This window comes from Helianthus annuus, chromosome 7 (assembly GCF_002127325.2).
Source record: "Helianthus annuus cultivar XRQ/B chromosome 7, HanXRQr2.0-SUNRISE, whole genome shotgun sequence".
In the NCBI taxonomy this organism is placed as follows: domain Eukaryota; kingdom Viridiplantae; phylum Streptophyta; class Magnoliopsida; order Asterales; family Asteraceae; genus Helianthus; species Helianthus annuus.
This window is the reverse complement of record NC_035439.2, coordinates 2,320,298-2,339,807: the sequence shown is the minus strand read 5'-3', so window position 1 is coordinate 2,339,807 and position 19,510 is coordinate 2,320,298. Positions and strand designations below refer to the sequence as shown.

The following is a 19,510-nucleotide window of genomic DNA, read 5'->3' as shown; positions in this document are numbered from 1 at the left end:
ATATATATATATATATATAATTTCTGCATATCCGTACAACCATGCATACCTGTTATGGCCCATTTGGTCGTTTAATTAGAAGGTAGTTTTAACTTACAATCCACCTCCCATTTGACCTGTTTAAATATACATATTACATGGGTCATGTTCGGGTCACAGTTTTATAAGTGTGTACATGGTTATATGGTTTGAGATATCTTTTCCAACATAGTATGTACAAAAGCAGGACATACAAAGTGGACAGGAGATGGAGAGCTTTAGTGCTACTTAACCCTTTAATGCATGATGAGGCCTTCTATCACTAAGTTTATCTAATTCTAATGATGCATATAGGGGTAGCAAGCGTGTTGGGTTGTGGGTTGAACGGCGAACCTAAAAACAACCTGTATATTTATTTGTGTTCAAGAACTCAAATTTACTTAAAATCATCTAACCCTAAATGTGTAACCTATGTATCTAAACTGGTGATATGGAGTTAAGTGGTTGTAAACGGGTTAACAAGTTGTAACTGAGTTCTAATCAAGTCAAGTTGTAAAACGGACTAGCGGGTTAACCACTATATTGTTCAATTTTGATTTTGAATGGGTTTAGGGGTTGATAACTGAACATGACCCATTTGATTAGACGAGTTAAATACCGATCCACCCGTACTTAAATGGGTTAGGAACCCAACATTTGGTTATGCTTGTGTCGTTTTAGGAATTGACCCCGTACCTGCATGCCGACCCAAAAAAAAACTTGATTTTTAACAATTATTCAAGTGTGGTTCGTCACTCATTTTGAACAATAATAATATACTTACCTTTGTATAACTATTTGTCAGAGTGCTTTTATTATGTTTACTTTGTACTATTTATACATACATTGTTTAAAACTCATTAAGTTCTATTACCTAGTTCATTTCCAAGCAATAACAAGTGTTACGACAATTGTTCCATATCAATGGAAAGTTAGAGTTACGAGGGATCCCTACAAATTGTAATGTGCTTCATCTCCAAGCAATTATAATCATCACGAGTACGGACCTGGACCCATTCAAATGGGTATTTCATGTTGCAGCTCTAGGTAAGGCTCGAAAAAAGGCTATACCTAGTCCATATAACTACAAGGCCCGTCCCCAACAATCTAGAAACTACAAACAAGGAGTTTACAAAAACTTGGTTTGATAATTACAGTTACACTACTTATCTATTACTGGTTTTGGTTTTGGAGTAGATTCAATTGCAGTATCACACTAGAAATCTATTTTTGAATCGTTAAAAATAAAATAATAAACGTGCGTTTGTAGTCCAACGGTTAGGATAATTGCCTTCCAAGCAATAGACCCGGGTTCGACTCCCGGCAAACGCATAGTGGTTATTTTTTTTCTCTTTTTATTTTTTACACAGACGTCGAGATTTTTATATTCCTTGGAATTTACATGCTTGATGTTATGTTCATCTAGTGGATCTCTACCCCTTTCATTCCATCCACTCAGGTAAGTTTTTTTTTTGTCTTGAATTGGGTTATATTGTGAGAAAGATTGCGAAAATAGGTAACCGAAACTTGAGTTCCTGCAGTTGAATCCTATTGGTATAGTGGCTGCTGTTGTGAGTGGTTGCTTTCTATTCCTGTTCCACTCTACCTTGTATTTCATGAAAGAAATATGAAAGGTTAAAGTTCATTACAGTTCCTGAAATTAATAGCAAGATTCATCACTATCCAGAGGATTAAAACTACTCTGTTACGCCTCAGTCTTCTAGATTACATTTTCTTTAAAGGTGTGAATTATTCGCGAATGTCGGGAGGTCTAGCATACGTTTTCTTTACCGGGTCCGTACTAGAGAGCCCCCTCGCACAATTAGGGATGAGCAAATCAGACCCGGTACCGGTACCTAACCCCTAAATGAGAAACCCCTATCACCCAGACTCGAACTTGAGACATGGAGGGGAAAACTCACCCAGGCCCACCATAGGTGGAACTTAACTACCCGTGCCACCACTAGAGCACTAGTGATGGTTAGTCTTCTAGTATACATGTCAAGTTAAAAAATAATGGTGTTGTAGCACTGTTAGCCTGTCCCCATGTCAAAGCCAGTACGGGTTCCAGTGCCGGAGATCAATGATGTGGAAGCTGTCAAGTTGTCGATATCATTTTTCCTTGATATATTAAGACTGCTTTCTATAAACCCATCCGTACCCTTGGTTTCCAGTGTTGTGTTTGAAAGTTTTTATTAAAGCTTGTTACATTGTTAGTGCATTATGTTGTGCTTCATGGTATTGGTTTTGGTTTTAATGTTGTGATTTTGTTGGATATTTTTCATCTATTCAGTTTCAACAAATGTTTAGTTCTTGGTGAACTTTGTTAGCCTTATCTATTGCAATTAATGTAACACCCCAACCCGGAAGGGCTGACGTGTCACAATAACGGTAACATAAACAAAAGTCATAATTCCATTTATTTATTTGATAAGGATACAGCCACACGACTATTAAAATTAAGATTAATATACAAGCGGAAACATTCATCTTAATTAATTAACATCTTCAGATTTATTCCTAGGCTTTATTCTTCTCTCTTTTCCCCTCCCAAAGTAACCTGTGGACCTGTATACACAAAAAGTTTACGGAATGAGCCGAATGCTCAGTACGGAATTTTAGGCTCAATTAACAAATAATGCTTCATATGAAATCTTATCCGGATGGAACCTTATGCGAAAATGATACGATGCAAGAACAAAATTTCATAATCATATCTTACGGATGTACCCATGAGCAAACTTAAAACGCGACAATACACAGGTAGCTACTCCTGCATAATTATCATATGAGACGGCGAATTGGCATACCCGTTATCCACCTCCTTATACTTAAATTCTAGGATCGATCCATACGCCTCCTAATAGCCTTATGTACCACACTTGTACTTAAGAGACGCCGTGAACTGATCTCTCCGTCACGGATGGAGCACATGATGTTGATGCCACAACAACATGCTCGTGGGACACTCCACGAGAAGCGATACTCAGGGTATCAGAGTACAAATGGTCGTATTCACATAACTTATAAAACTTATTTTCATAACAAAACGGAACATATATTGGAATATGCGATAATGAGTATAACAACATAATACTATCGCATGACATGAAAGTTAAATCAAATGATTAGGATAGGAATCGAACGGACTGTCAAATGAATCGATAATCAAAGACGTGAGGAGTTTTTAAAAGATATAGTAACTTAGTGGTTTATAACAATTTGAATATGAAGCAATAAAGAGTGGGGTAAGGATCCGTACCTTAATAATTCCAAAGTGAAGCTACCTTGTGCTAATATTTTAGATTTATACGGGCAGAGTTTAGACTACTGATTAATCTTTTAACCTAATTTAAATAACATGCACACAAACTAGGTTAGTAACTTAATACAGCATTTACGTCAATTCACTAGATCAAACACTCACAACTATTATCAAGTGCAATACTTAATAATTCAATCGGATTCACAACGAATAACAGAGCATAGTCCGAATTCGAACAGCACTCAAATATTCAAGTTGAAATCACGACGAATAATCAAAGTACAAGCTCAATTTGAGCAGCACACGAACAATCGTTGGATAGTTATAATCGATCGGACGTTGAATCGTAATAGCGATCGAGTTATTACCCTGATTGCGGCAGCACTTCGTGAATTGTGTGTGTTGTTGGATTGTTTCGACTATAACTCAGAGCATAATAGGAATTTGAGTGTCGAATTAAAGCAGAATGTCAAGTCCCAGACCCGACTATTTATAGCTGGAAAATGGACTCCTTCGCGCCACGCGAAAGAGACATGTGTACCCGTCGCGTGGCGCGACGGGTCTACTTTCTAGCCTAGGTTGCTTCGTGTCTAAGTAGCTTAGCTGAGTTGGTTTCGCAGGAAATTTTAATTCAGACAACGAATTATAAAGATAATCGTCAACTAGGTTTTACCCCCCCTGAGTTTTAGGGGCCCTGATCCTGATTCCGATTGTTTCGAAAATTTTAGGGTTAGTGCAGAATTACTTGGGTATCTTAATTAGGGTTTTCTTAGTGGTTAATGATTTTAAATTTATGGGCATTACAACTATTACCCCCTTAAAAGAAATTTCGTCCTCGAAATTTTCCAAATAAGAATATAACCTATTGCATAAGTAACAGATTCGAAACTTTCCTAGCAGAGTTACTAACTTATATAACCAGAATTTCCTAACCACACATGGGTATCTGAAATTCATAGCTAAGGTCATGACTATACTTGTCAATTACCTTATATATGTGCCCTAATGGTCCTTCTTAATAAGATATCTTATCGTATGAAAAGTTAATAGAGACTTACAGATACTTAGAGTGACTATTAGTACTGGCATTTCCTACATAGATATACTTAGTCATAGCTAAAATATCTTCACATAAGGTAAAGCATAAATGACCGTAAACAGAAACAATTGAACATATATCAAATAGTAAGATTTACCGTTACTCGACTAAAATTCTATTGCGAGAATAGATTAGGGTATAGAGAACGAATTGATTCTTCAGATTCCCATGCTGCTTCGTGTTCAGAGTGATTTTTCCAAAGGACTTTAACAAACGGAATTACTTTCCTACGCAAAACCCTTTCTTGTCGATCTAAGATGGCTTCTGGTTCCTCTTCGTAGGACAAATCTTCGTGAATCGTAAGTAATGGATAATTAATGACGTGGAGTGGATGATAATTATATCCTCTTAAAGAGGATACATGAAAAACGTTATGAACGTGAGAGAGTTGAGGCGGTAAAGCTAGTCGATATGACACTTCCCCAATTCTTTCAAGGATTTCAAACGGACCGATGAAACGGGGACTAAGTTTCCCTTTAATTCCAAATCTACGAACACCACGCCAAGGTGATACCTTTAAGAATACGTGGTCACCAATTTTAAATTCGAGGGGTCGTCTATCTTGATCTGCATAGCTCTTTTGTCTACTCTGAGCTTCTTTCAGTTTTTCTCGGGCCATAGTGACTTTTTCATTTGTAATCTGAACTAATTCTGGCCCTTCAATAATCTTTTCTCCGACTTCATCCCAGCATAATGGTGCGCGACATTTCCGACCGTACAAAAGCTCAAAAGGTGCCATGCCAATACTTGCTTGCCAACTATTGTTGTAAGCGAACTCAACAAGACATAAATATTCATCCCAGTTTCCAGACCATTCAAGTGCGCATGCTCGGAGCATGTCTTCCAAGGTCTGAATCGTACGTTCTGACTGCCCATCTGTTTGTGGATGGAAAGCCGTACTAAACTTTAGTCGTGTCCCCCAAGCTGCCTGAAAACCTTTCCAAAATCGTGAGGTGAAACGTGGGTCTCTATCGGAAACAATGGAAGATGGTGTGCCATGGAGTCGAATAATTTCTTGAAGAAATATTTCGGATAACTTATTAACCGAAAATCCTTGCTGAATTGGTAGAAAATGTGCTGACTTTGATAATCTATCGACAACAACCCATACAACATCATTCTTCTTGAATGTCTTAGGTAGACCAGTAACAAAATCCATTGTGATCTCATCCCACTTCCATATGGGAATATCTAATGGCTACAACAGACCGCTTGCTCGTTTGTGTTCAATTTTCACTTGTTGGCAAGTGAGACATTTACTTACGTATCGAGCAACGTCTTCCTTCATGCCATTCCACTAGATGTTCTGTCTTAAATCTCTATACATCTTGGTAGATCCTGGGTGAATCGAAAATGGTGAGCTGTGAGCTTCGGCTAACAATGACTCACGAAGGGTGGAGTCATCGGGTACACAAAGTCTTTTGCCGCACCAAATCACCCCCTGATGGTCTATACTAAATTCAGATTGCTTACCCACCTCGAGATTTTGCACAATTGCCCAAAGTTCTCCATCTTGCTTTTGTGCATCTTTGATTCGGGATATGAGGTTGGGTTCAATCTGCATTCTAGCTAGATATCCATCAGATTTACTAACCTGAAGCCAAATGTCCATCCTTTCGAGATCCTTCCTAATATGAGGTTGAATTTGTAGGCAAGATATAGTCCCGGAGTTCTTTCGGCTTAATGCGTCAGCTACAACATTGGCTTTGCCTGGATGGTATTGAATATTTGCGTCATAATCTTTTAAAAGTTCTAACCACCTTCTTTGCCTCATATTTAGCTCCTTCTGCGTAAATATATACTTGAGGCTCTTGTGGTCGGTAAAGATGTCACAACTTTCACCATACAGATAATGTCGCCAAATCTTAAGTGCAAAGACGACTGCGGCTAGTTCTAAATTATGTGTAGGATAGTTAACTTCATAAGGCTTCAACTGACGGGAGGCATAAGCGATAACCTTCCCATGTTGCATTAGCACACAACCTAATCCTTTCTTTGAGGCATCACTGTAGACTTGGTAACCTCCTGATCCAGAAGGGAGAGCGAGTATCGGAGAGGATACGAGTCGTTTCTTTAATTCTTCAAAACTTTTCTCTTGTTCCTCGTTCCATGAGTACTTCACCCCTTTCCTTAGGAGTTTTGTGAGTGGTAAAGCAATTACCGAGAATCTTTCAACAAATCTTCGGTAATAGCCAGCAAGACCCAAGAAACTTCGTATTTCGGTAACAGAAGTGGGTCTTGGCCATTTTGTAATAGCTTCAACCTTTGTTGGGTCTACCATAATTCCCTCTGCTGATATGACATGACCTAGAAATGACACTTGGCTAAGCCAAAAGTCACATTTGGAGAACTTCGCGTACAATTTCTCATGCCGCAAGGTTCCAAGTACTTCATGTAGATGTGCTTCATGCTCTTCGCGACTCTTAGAATACACCAGAATGTCATCGATAAAGACAATAACGAATTTGTCTAGGAATTTGTGAAATACGCGATTCATCAAATCCATAAAGACTGCGGGTGCATTAGTTAGCCCAAAGGGCATAACCAAAAATTCGTAATGACCATATTGAGTACGAAAAGCGGTCTTGGGAACATCATCATTCTTGACTTTTAGCTGATGGTACCCAGACCTCAGGTCGATTTTTGAGAAGAACTGAGCCCCCTGAAGTTGATCAAAGAGATCATCAATGCGAGGCAGAGGATACTGATTACGAATAGTAATCTTGTTCAGCTCTCGGTAGTCAATACATAAACGCATACTACCGTCTTTCTTCTTTACAAATAAGACCGGAGCACCCCAAGGTGAAACACTAGGTCTTATGAATCCTAAATCTAACAATTCTTGCAATTGTTCCTTCAACTCCTTCAATTCCATCGGGGCCATACGGTATGGAGCTTTAGAAATAGGTTCGGCACCAGGGATCAAATCGATGGTGAATTCCAACTGACGGTCGGGTGGTAATCCCGGGAGTTCATCCGGAAATACATCAGGATATTCACGAACAACGGAGTGGCTATCGATACTCTTAACACTAGCAAAAGTATCCTTAATCGATGCTAGGAATCTAGCACAGCCGTTTGATATGGATTTTCGAGCCTTAAGTGCAGAGATAATTTTAAGAGATTTATGGGCTTGAGTTCCCTGATATATAATATCAGGATGATGAAGATCACCGAAAATAACTCGGCGAGAATGACAATCTATAGTTACACGATGTCTAGACAACCAATCTATTCCTAGAATAACATCAAAGTCACACATATGTATTGGAAATAGGTCTGCCTTACACACAATAGATTCAATACGGATCGGACAATCTTTATATACGTAAGTGATTTCGGATGAAGTTCCTATGGGAGTGGAAATGGTGAAAGTGTGATCTAAGAGAGTTGGTCTTATCGGAAGATACTTAGTAAACGAGTGGGATACTAAAGAATGGGTCGCTCCTGTATCGAATAACACATAGATACTACGTTCACCAATCTGAAGGGTTCCAGATACAGTACCTGGAATATTAGCAGCGTCAGTAGCAGAAAGTGCGAAAATTCTTCCTCCAACATTGGGTTGATTATTCTTCTTAGTATCTTTCTTAGGACATTCCTTGATCATGTGTCCAGTTTGGCCACATCTAAAGCATGCTCTTGTACTTCGGTGACATACGCCCTGATGTCTCTTACCACAAGTATTACATAGAGGATATGTAATCCGATTCGGATTTACTTGTTGATTCAGTGGTTGAGCTCTAATAGGTTCTGCATACAACTGAATCTGGTTTTGAGCAGGCCTTGGGTTTTGAAGTCTAGGTTGCCATGGACGTGCTTGATATCCAGAGTTTTAATTTCCTTGCACTTTACGATCTTGATGCTATGGTGTAGTGGATGATTGGCCGATTTCTTGCTTAAATTGGCCTTCCCTATTTCTCTTCTTATTATCCCCAGTTCGAGATAGGAATTCTTTCCTTTCGAATTCAAAAGTTTTGATTGCATCAGCAACTTCGGTGATATCCTTAAATTTCATGTACATGATCGATTTCCGAATTCGATCATTAACTGCCCACTTGCATTTTTCTGCCTGGACTTCTGCTGATCCTGCAACATCTCCTACAATACTAGCCAACCTTGAAAATCGAGTAATGAACTCAGAGGCTGGTTCATCACTCCCCTGTCGAATTATTGCATACTCCCTGATATAAGCTTCTTTATCAGCGGTCGAAAAATACTTATCGTAAAAGATATTACGAAAGTCGACCCATGAAAGATTAGCGTCAAAATCATCCCCTCCTTTGACTTGCTTATATCCTTCCCACCAAGTTTGTGCGTCATCTTCCAATTTGTAGGTAGCTAGTCTAACTTTGTATTGCTCCGGAACTCCAAGAACTCCGAAGATCTTTTCAACATGAGCTATCCAGTTTCTTGCTTCGACTGGATTAGTAGCGTGACTAAAGGATTTCGGCTTTTCTTTTTGGAATTTACTAATCCATATGTCTATACTATAAGTAATATTGTTAGTGGTATTCTCACGAGTTTCACCACCAGAGGTTGGATTAGTGTTAGTGTGTTCTGGATGACGAGTTTGTTGAATAACGACCTCGGCTGTTTGGGCAACAAGGTTTGGAAGCAACCCAGCAACAGCCTGGTTGATAGCATTAATTATGTTTGGATCAACTGGAGTCTCATTCGAAGAAGTGTTGTTACGTTCATGGTTAGTACGAGTATTCCTACGTGGCGGACGATGAGGAGGCATCAATAAGAATAGACATAGGAGTTAAACCAAATAAGAGATCAAGTTGAATCCTATAGGTATCTACCCATTCCTCACAGGTCTTAATTACTATCTTCAAGTTTTCTACAGGAAAGAGCCTTTGCTCTGATACCATAGCTGTAACACCCCAACCCGGAAGGGCTGACGTGTCACAATAACGGTAACATAAACAAAAGTCATAATTCCATTTATTTATTTGATAAGGATACAGCCACACGACTATTAAAATTAAGATTAATATACAAGCGGAAACATTCATCTTAATTAATTAACATCTTCAGATTTATTCCTAGGCTTTATTCTTCTCTCTTTTCCCCTCCCAAAGTAACCTGTGGACCTGTATACACAAAAAGTTTACGGAATGAGCCGAATGCTCAGTACGGAATTTTAGGCTCAATTAACAAATAATGCTTCATATGAAATCTTATCCGGATGGAACCTTATGCGAAAATGATACGATGCAAGAACAAAATTTCATAATCATATCTTACGGATGTACCCATGAGCAAACTTAAAACGCGACAATACATAGGTAGCTACTCCTGCATAATTATCATATGAGATGGCGAATTGGCATACCCGTTATCCACCTCCTTATACTTAAATTCTAGGATCGATCCATACGCCTCCTAATAGCCTTATGTACCACACTTGTACTTAAGAGACGCCGTGAACTGATCTCTCCGTCACGGATGGAGCACATGATGTTGATGCCACAACAACATGCTCGTGGGACACTCCACGAGAAGCGATACTCAGGGTATCAGAGTACAAATGGTCTTATTCACATAACTTATAAAACTTATTTTCATAACAAAACGGAACATATATTGGAATATGCGATAATGAGTATAACAACATAATACTATCGCATGACATGAAAGTTAAATCAAATGATTAGGATAGGAATCGAACGGACTGTCAAATGAATCGATAATCAAAGACGTGAGGAGTTTTTAAAAGATATAGTAACTTAGTGGTTTATAACAATTTGAATATGAAGCAATAAAGAGTGGGGTAAGGATCCGTACCTTAATAATTCCAAAGTGAAGCTACCTTGTGCTAATATTTTAGATTTATACGGGCAGAGTTTAGACTACTGATTAATCTTTTAACCTAATTTAAATAACATGCACACAAACTAGGTTAGTAACTTAATACAACATTTACGTCAATTCACGAGATCAAACCCTCACAACTATTATCAAGTGCAATACTTAATAATTCAATCGGATTCACAACGAATAACAGAGCATAGTCCGAATTCGAACAACACTCAAATATTCAAGTTGAAATCACGACGAATAATCAAAGTACAAGCTCAATTTGAGCAGCACTCAAACAATCGTTGGATAGTTATAATCGATCGGACGTTGAATCGTAATAGCGATCGAGTTATTACCCTGATTGCGGCAGCACTTTGTGTGTGTTGTTGGATTGTTTCGACTATAACTCAGAGCATAATAGGAATTTGAGTGTCGAATTAAAGCAGAATGTCAAGTCCCAGACCCGACTATTTATAGCTGGAAAATGGACTCCTTCGCGCCACGCGAAAGAGACATGTGTACCCGTCGCGTGGCGCGACGGGTCTACTTTCTAGCCTAGGTTGCTTCGTGTCTAAGTAGCTTAGCTGAGTTGGTTTCGCAGGAAATTTTAATTCAGACAACGAATTATAAAGATAATCGTCAACTAGGTTTTACCCCCCCTGAGTTTTAGGGGCCCTGATCCTGATTCCGATTGTTTCGAAAATTTTAGGGTTAGTGCAGAATTACTTGGGTATCTTAATTAGGGTTTTCTTAGTGGTTAATGATTTTAAATTTATGGGCATTACAATTAACTACCATATAATGCACATTATCTATCGCACAGACGCTAACAGACTGACAAAACCCCTCTTTCTTAATGATTTCTCAATATGCTTACAACTATGCATACCTGGAATATTCGGTTAAGCTGAGTGGCTGTATAAAATTGTTTAGACTGCAAATAGCCCATTCAAACCTTGCTGATTACACTGTCTGGTTTGTAAGCAATTGTTCTCTTTCTTGCTGTTAAGAAATATTATACAATATATAGATGGTTATTTTAAAATCTCAAATTACTTGTTCAAAATATATATATATATATATATATATATATAGATGGTTATTTTATATTAATTTGGTTAATTAAAGATTTCACCATAATATCTATGCGTATAGATTGAATATGTAAATGCCCACTCTTGGTAAGTATTCAATGTTCGACGGAACCACTAAGCATATGTAGTAAGTTTAACAGTAAAAGATGTATCTCAATGCGTTACAAAACCGCCTCTTTTCTCTTTCAGACACCGGATACATTTTAGCTTTACAATAATCTTATGGAAGGTTGTGATTACTGTTTTTGGCTAACAGTTCAAAGCAAAATGATGATGAAGAAACAGAGTCACTGCAAATATCCTATTCAAACCTTGGTGCTGACACTGCGCGGTTTGTAAGTATTTTTTCATTCATATTGTTGATAAATAGTTGGATAGAAATGATTCATATGGTTTCGCTTATTTATAGATTACATTATTCTTATAGATTGATTTTGTAAATCACTCTTGGTAAGTTTCACGGTAAAATATATATATCTCAATCAGTAACATGACGGTAAAAACTTCATTAACCATGATTTATCTTTATGCTGGTGGCATTTATAATACTCCCTTATAAATCATTCGTCAAAACAAATCTCTCGTTTAACACACCCCCCCCCCCCACACACACACATCCTCTCTTTCCCTTTTTCGGACCCGTTGCCAAACCTAGGGTTTCAATGGCACATCCTTTGTATGAAGTCGAAGAGGAGATACTTATAAGACTAGATGTGGAAGATCTCCTCCGATGCAAGAGTGTCTGCAAGGCATGGTCGACTCTGTTGTCGAGTCCACGTTTCATTAAAGCCCATCTCCATCATCAATATGATAATGACCATGACGATGAAAGATTTAGACATCGAAGAATTACTATAACTAAAGAAGCCGAATACATTTCATCGTGGAACTATGCGATTGACGACAACTTCTTTGGCCTCAATGACCGGCATCTAATTGGTTCGTCAAATGGGTTGGTGTGTGTCTCCCCTTCGCCTGCTAAAATTCTAGTAGTTAATCCTTCGACTAGAGAGGTAAAGAAAGTAACCAAGCACCAAATTCCTGAAACCGATTCTCTGTGTTGGGGCTTCGGTTATGACTCATCAACAGATGATTATAAACTTGTCTTAGGGTTTAAGAAAGATGAAAATCATACATGTTTTCAAGTATTTAGTTTGAGATCCAATGCTTGGAAGGTTACCGGGGAGATTAATTATGTTTTTTAGTAGCAGAGTCGGTATCTTATGCAAAGGGGCCCTTCATTGGTTGGCATATGCATATGATACTTCATCCGAAAAGAAAAATGTAATTCTTTCATTTCATTTCTCCGAGGAGAAGTTTCTAGAAGTCCCTATGCCAGATGATGTGAGATACCACCAGCTATATAATGTTCAACACTCTTCAATGCGTTTGGGGACTATGAATGAGTGTTTATGTTTATACCCAAATGTATTTATGCGTAATGTTTGGGTAATGAATAAGGAGCGGTCTTGGGAAATGTTTGGGTGGGAACGTGCGATCAAGGATGACGCTGTGCACAACATGAAACTACTGAAAAATTACATTCCAAATAAGAGGCCCTTGTGCCATGAAATATGGTCTCATAATCATTGGTTGCGCAAAAGTCGGGTGTTCCTTGGAACACCAATATACGTGGAGAGTCTTGTGTCTCCCCATTTTCACAAGAAGTTGCGGAAAAAAAGACGGGCCACGAATACCCTCAAGGGTCCAAAGGTGAGGTTACAATTGTGATTACTGTTTTTATGACTAATGTACATATCATAAACAAATTTTCATGGTTGTTAAATTCATCTAGTGTCTGCATGTAAGGGTGTGCAAAAAATCGAAGAATTAACCGACAAAACCAGGACCAAATCAAAAGCAGGTGGGTCGGTTGATGGTTTTTTTGAAAACTAAAAGTAGCGGGTCGCTTATGGTTATCAATATTTCCATACTCACCATAACCGAACCGAACCAACATGTTAGTAAAATCTTTCTCGGATCTAGAACGTTTCACCATTTTCCTAATATTTGATGTTTTTGGTTGAACGTTGTTAGTATTTAGGGGTTATTTCATATCGTTTTGGTTGAATGTTTATTTGAATTTATATGAATATATCATATCACTTTTATTAAATATTCGGTAATAATATAGATTATATGTATTTTTAATACTATGTAATATACTAATGTATAGAAAACGTAATAACAATTTATTCTATGTGCAAAAAATTTGAGATGTTTTTAGTTAGGCCTAAATTCAGGATTATCCATCCATAACCGACCCGCTATAACTTACAAAACCGATTAACCAAACCGCCTTGATCAATCGGTTTATGTTATAGTTATCCATTAACTGACATCACGGTTATGGTTATGGTTTTGGTTTTGGGCCAAAACCGACCCATGCACACCCCTGTCTGCATGTTTAATTAATTTAAGTTGCACTTTTTAAATTTTTTTACATGGTTGTTACATGTAGTGGTCTAGAGTGCATGATCTTAGTAACGGCTCACTATTTGGTAGTGGGTAGTTATTTATCTTTGAGTATTTATAATGTTTGTAAGTCATCTGATGTTTTAGAAAAGATATACAAAATAGTCTCAATGTATCTCTCTAAAATTCTTTTTAGTCTCTCTATTTTCTTTGGCCATTCAATTACCGGTTGGAATCACGACACTGTACTCATGTTCAAAATGGACCTAAAGCTACAAATTACAATTAGCACTTAAGTATCTCTCTCTCTCATAAATGGGCTTCCATTCATTTCTTATATTCCTATATTTCACTGCTGTAAACACTATATTCTGTTTGTTTCTACTACCATATGTGGCATGCTCACCTGTTATAATTCTTCAGGTGAAGGCAAATAGGTATGCTGAAGCGTTGCATACCGTTCCCAAAGCTTGTGAGGATGCCAGTACCAGTTCCGGTGCTAGGATCTGACGATGTGGAAGTTGACCGAGCTTTGCCATGTCAGCTTTTGTTGCAGTTTTAAGTATGCCCCTAGAAACCCATACCCTTGGTTTTGGGTGTTTTCGTGTTTGAAAGTTTTCAAACTGTGTTCTGAAGATTGTTACTTTGTTGTAGTCTTTACCTATTGTGCTTGATTGTGTGTTAACCATGCTTTTAAAGATTGTGACTTTTGTTGGATGTTTACTGTTTTGTGCAATGGTATATTTCTTTTGAGTTTATAGTGTGTAATGATGCAAACCTCCAGGGGCGGACTTATGTAGAAAGTACGGGTTCCCGGGAACCCATTCGGTTTTTAATTTTTAGTGTAAATATATATAAGAAACTGAAAAGGAACCCATAAGTAAATTATAAAGGGAACCCATAAACAAAGAGCCCCCAACAAAGATATGATATAACTTATATCATATCTTATTGGTCGAGTGATGACGAAGAAAACCACCAACTTATGAACATAGAGCCCCCAACAAAAATTCAACTTCAACTTGAAAGGTTCGAAACTTTTACGTGAGTGTGAAGCTTACCAAGAGCTTTAAAACTATTAATTAATTATGTAATGTTTAATTTCTGAAATTTCAAATCTTAATGTTAAGTTTTTGTAACTTTTAAATTATGGAGTTTTTAACATATGTATATTTAAATCTGTTGGTGCACTTGTGTCTGTACTTTGTCTGTATTCGGTCATGATGTAAAACGATGTCCTTGATAGTCCTGTAAGTTTGACCAAGTCAACCATCCTCCTGGTTTGACTTGGACAAACAGTTAGATTATGGTTGTATAATGTTTTGTGTCGAAGGATAAGGCATTGAAGGATTGTGTATATCCTTCGATGAGCTCGAAAGATATCATTCGATGGAAACAGATGGACTTCGAAGGATATGCCATCCTTCGAAGTATATGTGGATCCTTCGATGGCTTTGTGATCGACAGATGATCTATCAATCGGTCAGTTTGATCCTTCGACCATACAACCTGTTTTGGGTATATATACCCATGCAGTGTGTTCACTTCAGTTAGACAGAGAACAAGACAGACAGAAAGATACGAGAGATAGAGAGAGTATTCTATCAAGAACACACACACACTTAGAGAGTTTGCAAAACTGATTTGTAAACATTGAGCTTGTAACCGAATCTTTCATACGTATTAATACAAGTGGTGTTAATCGGTGAATATTGTGTGTCTTGTGTTTGTGCTTGTTTCATCTCGGTTTGCACTCTAGCTTGGATTCCACACTTGCTAGTGTGTTTCACATAACAAGGTTAAGGTTTGACCTCATCCTCCGAGGGACCTACAAGTGGTATCAGAGCCGTGGCTCTTTTCCTTGTTAAAACCGGGTTTGTTCAAGACTTTGGAGTGTTTGGACACATGGTTTAGCACCCGTTTTTAGTGTTTTTCTCGCATTTCTTGACATAAAAACGTGTTCTAAACTAACCGGGTGTGTTAAAGAACGGGTTGGGTAACTTAAAACTTGTTTTTAAAAAATTTGGTGATTTCCGGCCAAAATTCCGGTGTGCTCCGGTGACCGGATTTTCTGGATAAGACTTTCCATTTTAGGCAATATTTTATTTGAAAAGTCTGAGTTGGTAGAAAGCATGGTCTGATCATACCCTTCTGCCGAAAGTTGACTACCAACCCATCACCTTTTTCACCAACCTGTCATTTTTCTGTCAGTTGTGTCAGTAGTGATCGAAGGATATCCTTCGAAATCGAAAGATCATCTTTCGATCAAGGGAGTTTCGATAGATAATCATCTTTCGAACAGTCCTTCGAAGTCTGAGACTTATCCTTTGATCCAGGGAATCTATTCGAAGGATATATATTCGAATGATAAGGATCTTTCAATTGTGAATCTTTCGAAATCATTGTTCGAAATTCAACAGTGATCTTTCGAACACTGTTGATCCTTCGAACAAGTGTTGATCCTTCGATTGTGGTCTGTTTAGATTTAACAAGTTTGTGTTTTTCAGATCTTTCGAGCTTGGATCATTCGGCTGGCTGTTATCTTTCGGGATATTCATATAGAATTCATTCTTCTTATCAAACATGAATCCGAGTTGGTGGGGAACTCCAGCTCTAGATAGTGGAAAATATACAAGTACAGGTTCCACTCCCTCATGGTGGGGTACACCGGCTCCAGACAGTGGAAAGTACACGAGTACAAGTTTATCTCCTTCATGGGCCGAGTCTCCAGTGTCGACATCTTCGCAGGCAAATGCCATATCGACAGGTCAATGGGCATTGGTATCAAATCAAACTCCGAGCATTCAAAGTATTTTATTGAGCGAAAGCGAAACCGGAAGTTTGAATCGACGTCCAAAGTTGATGCACTTGAACGAGTATTCGGGCTGGGTTGATAGATTTCGTACATACGTTCTTGGTCAAAATACCGAACTGTGGATACGTTTCACTACAGATTTCGATCAAGCTATAGAGGTTGCTGCTTCAGATACTGCTACGTTTGCCGATCTTCCTGAAGATCAAAAGAAAACGTATGATCTGGAAAAGAAAGCATACGCCATTCTCACTCAGGCGTTAAGCAAAGATATCTACCACCAGTTTGTCAGTTTCAAGACAACGAAGAAGTTGTGGGACGGGTTGAAAACCAGAGGAGTAGGGAATGAAGCAACACGTCAATTGCGTCATGATCTTCTCAAGAAAGAATTTGACTGTTTCACGTGCATGGATAAGGAGTCTTTGGGAGACATGACAAGCCGGTTTTATCACTTGCTTACAGAGTTGAACAAATTTGGAGTAGCGACAACTACAGCAGAGGTGGTGAAGAAGTTTGCTGATGCTTTGCCTCCCCAATGGAGTAGTTTCTTGGAAATCTTGAAGTATAACGGAGTCTTGAGAACTACAAATATCAACGACTTCGTGCAGCTTTTAGAAAACAAGGATCAGGAGGAAACATTAAAGGCAAAAAGAGTTTCATTGCCACAAAATCCAGAAATGTATTATGGAACTTCCAGTTCTTCGTCTGCAAGAACCGGTCCACATGCTCCACTTCAAACGGCGTTTGTCACAAGCACGGATATGTATGGCAATCCAGTGCAAGTTCCTGTTAAGCTAGCTCCCACCACAGATATGTATGGAAATCCAATACAACCACCTCCTCCTTCTCCTGCTCAACAACAACATGCGTGTTATGGAGGAACATCATCTGCTGGTCAGCAATCAAAGCCAAATACAGTACAGCTCGACACTTCAAGCCTCTCTAAGGTCAGTGTAGAAGTAGCAAGGGAACACATGGAGCTGCTTAACACTATAGTGAGCGCGTACTGTGGGTTAGTGGAAGGCCAGATTGGCAACATTAATCTGACACAAGAAGATTATCGGCAGATTGATAAGGAAGAGATGGACTTGATGGATATCAAGTGGGCCTTTGCTAGTGCTGTAAGAAGGGCAAAGGATTTCATGGAAAGTACTGGCAGAACCAGCTTGGAAAGCAAGAAAGACACCAAGTATGGGTTCGATAAACAGGCAGTAAGGTGCTTCAACTGTGGTGAACGGGGTCACTTTAAAAGGGAATGTACAAAGCCAGCACAGCACGGGAACCAGAACCCCTTCAGAAACCAAGGCAACCAGCACAACCAGAACAGGAACAATGAACGTACATTGATACCTGTCAACAACCAGAGTCAAGCTGGAACATCAAATGCAAACCGGGCACTTGTGGTTCAAGTGGATGAAGGTTGTGACTGGTCAATCCAGTTGAGTGGTGATGCTCAGGATGGTACAACTTGTTTTGCTAGAATTGTGAAGGAGGCAGTTCACACCAGTGGTGGAGAATCTTCCGCCAGTGGTGGTGAATCTTCTGAAGATGAAGACTCTTCTGGGTACAGCAGGAGTGTTGATGAAGAATCATCCAGTTCAGGTGATGATCATGTGGGTGAGACAGCAAATGTTTCGGTTGATGCTGACATTGATGAGCTTTTGGAGGAAGCTGCAGCACTAAGTGATAGAAGATCTATTCTGGTGGATCAAGCTGCTTATTCTTCGTCTTCTCTCCATTCAGCCTTTATGGCTAATGTCGACGGTTCATCAAGTCAGGTATGTGTCGATGAACCCACTGTTGTAAATTGTGATGAATGTGATAGGTTGCGCGCTAGATGTGCTGATGTAGAGAAAAGTATGTCTGAGTTGCAAGGCAAACATGATGCTTTACAAGCTAGTTTGTTTGACTTGCAAGACAAACATACTACAGTGAATGAGAATTTGTGTGACTTGCAAAGTAAGCATGAAGCTTTGCAAGAAAAGTATGATGTGACTTTTATTCACAATCAGAAATTGATTGTGGACCTTTCCAAATGTACAGAAGCCAATATGTTTTATGAAAATCATGAAAAGGAGTTTAAATCGGTAATCGAAAAGTTAAAGAAAGATAAAACCGAGTTAACTAAAATGGTTTCCAGAAAACAAACTGACATTAATTTGTATATATCTCGCCTTGAGACAATGCAAAAAGAGATGGCTTGTGTAAAAACGGAAAGTGAGGCAATCCAACTCAAGTTAGATAGTTATTTGAGTTCTAGCTATGTGTTGGATCACATCATTGATGTCCAAAAGGAGAAAAGGGACGTCACGTGCATAGGCTATAAGAATTGTCCACCACCAGTGAGACATAATTATGATGCCATGCCGGATGAGGAGGACAGAGTGGTCTTTGAACCATCTGTGCCTCTAGATGTGAAAGAATTTGCAGCAGGGCTCGGATATACAAAGGAAGTATCATCAGATTCGGATGTATCAGCAGATACATGTGTGTCTTCTGCTGAACTGAATCAGGATCCTCCAGTCATTACTGAGGATGCTGATTCTTCTGATGATGAATCTCATGATGCTGTCCCAGCAAAGTCTGATGCGGTAGTAAAAAATGAGGACATACCTCTCGAGAATCACATTCTATGTGATCCTCCTGCAAAACCCGCTAAGACTGTTGCAATTGAGTCCTCGTCTGCAAAAGAGTCGGAGAGTGTGAACTTGCTGTACACTCTTATTGGTGATGATAAAATCTATTCAGACAAAGACTTTCCCATTAAGAATGTGAATCAATCCTTAATCAGCAAAGTTTTTGAAAACTCGACAAGTAAGTTTTTGGGAAAGACAGGACCACGTGTTACAGTTACACAGTGTCCTCCTATTCCAAAGGCCGAAATACGAAAACAATTTGGCAACAAGAAATTACCAACAGTGCAGAAACAGCAAATCACACCAAGCCAAAAGCAAAATCACCGGCTCAAACTCAAAAGAAGCCGAATCGGAAGAAAAACA

The 19,510-nt window shown here is 38.7% G+C and overlaps 1 protein-coding gene and 1 non-coding gene across 2 annotated transcripts; both read left to right on the top strand.

The window, feature by feature from the left end:
* The first annotated feature begins 1,278 nt into the window (after positions 1–1,278).
* Positions 1,279–1,350, top strand: TRNAG-UCC. Its single transcript has one exon. It is a non-coding gene; the product is annotated as a tRNA-Gly (tRNA).
* A 10,596-nt stretch (positions 1,351–11,946) lies between these two features.
* LOC110902149 (F-box/kelch-repeat protein At3g06240-like) lies at positions 11,947–12,489 on the top strand. The gene has a single exon (XM_022148876.1). It carries the CDS (start codon positions 11,947–11,949, stop codon positions 12,487–12,489), a length of 543 nt encoding a protein of 180 aa, XP_022004568.1.
* Positions 12,490–19,510: the final 7,021 nt, after the last annotated feature.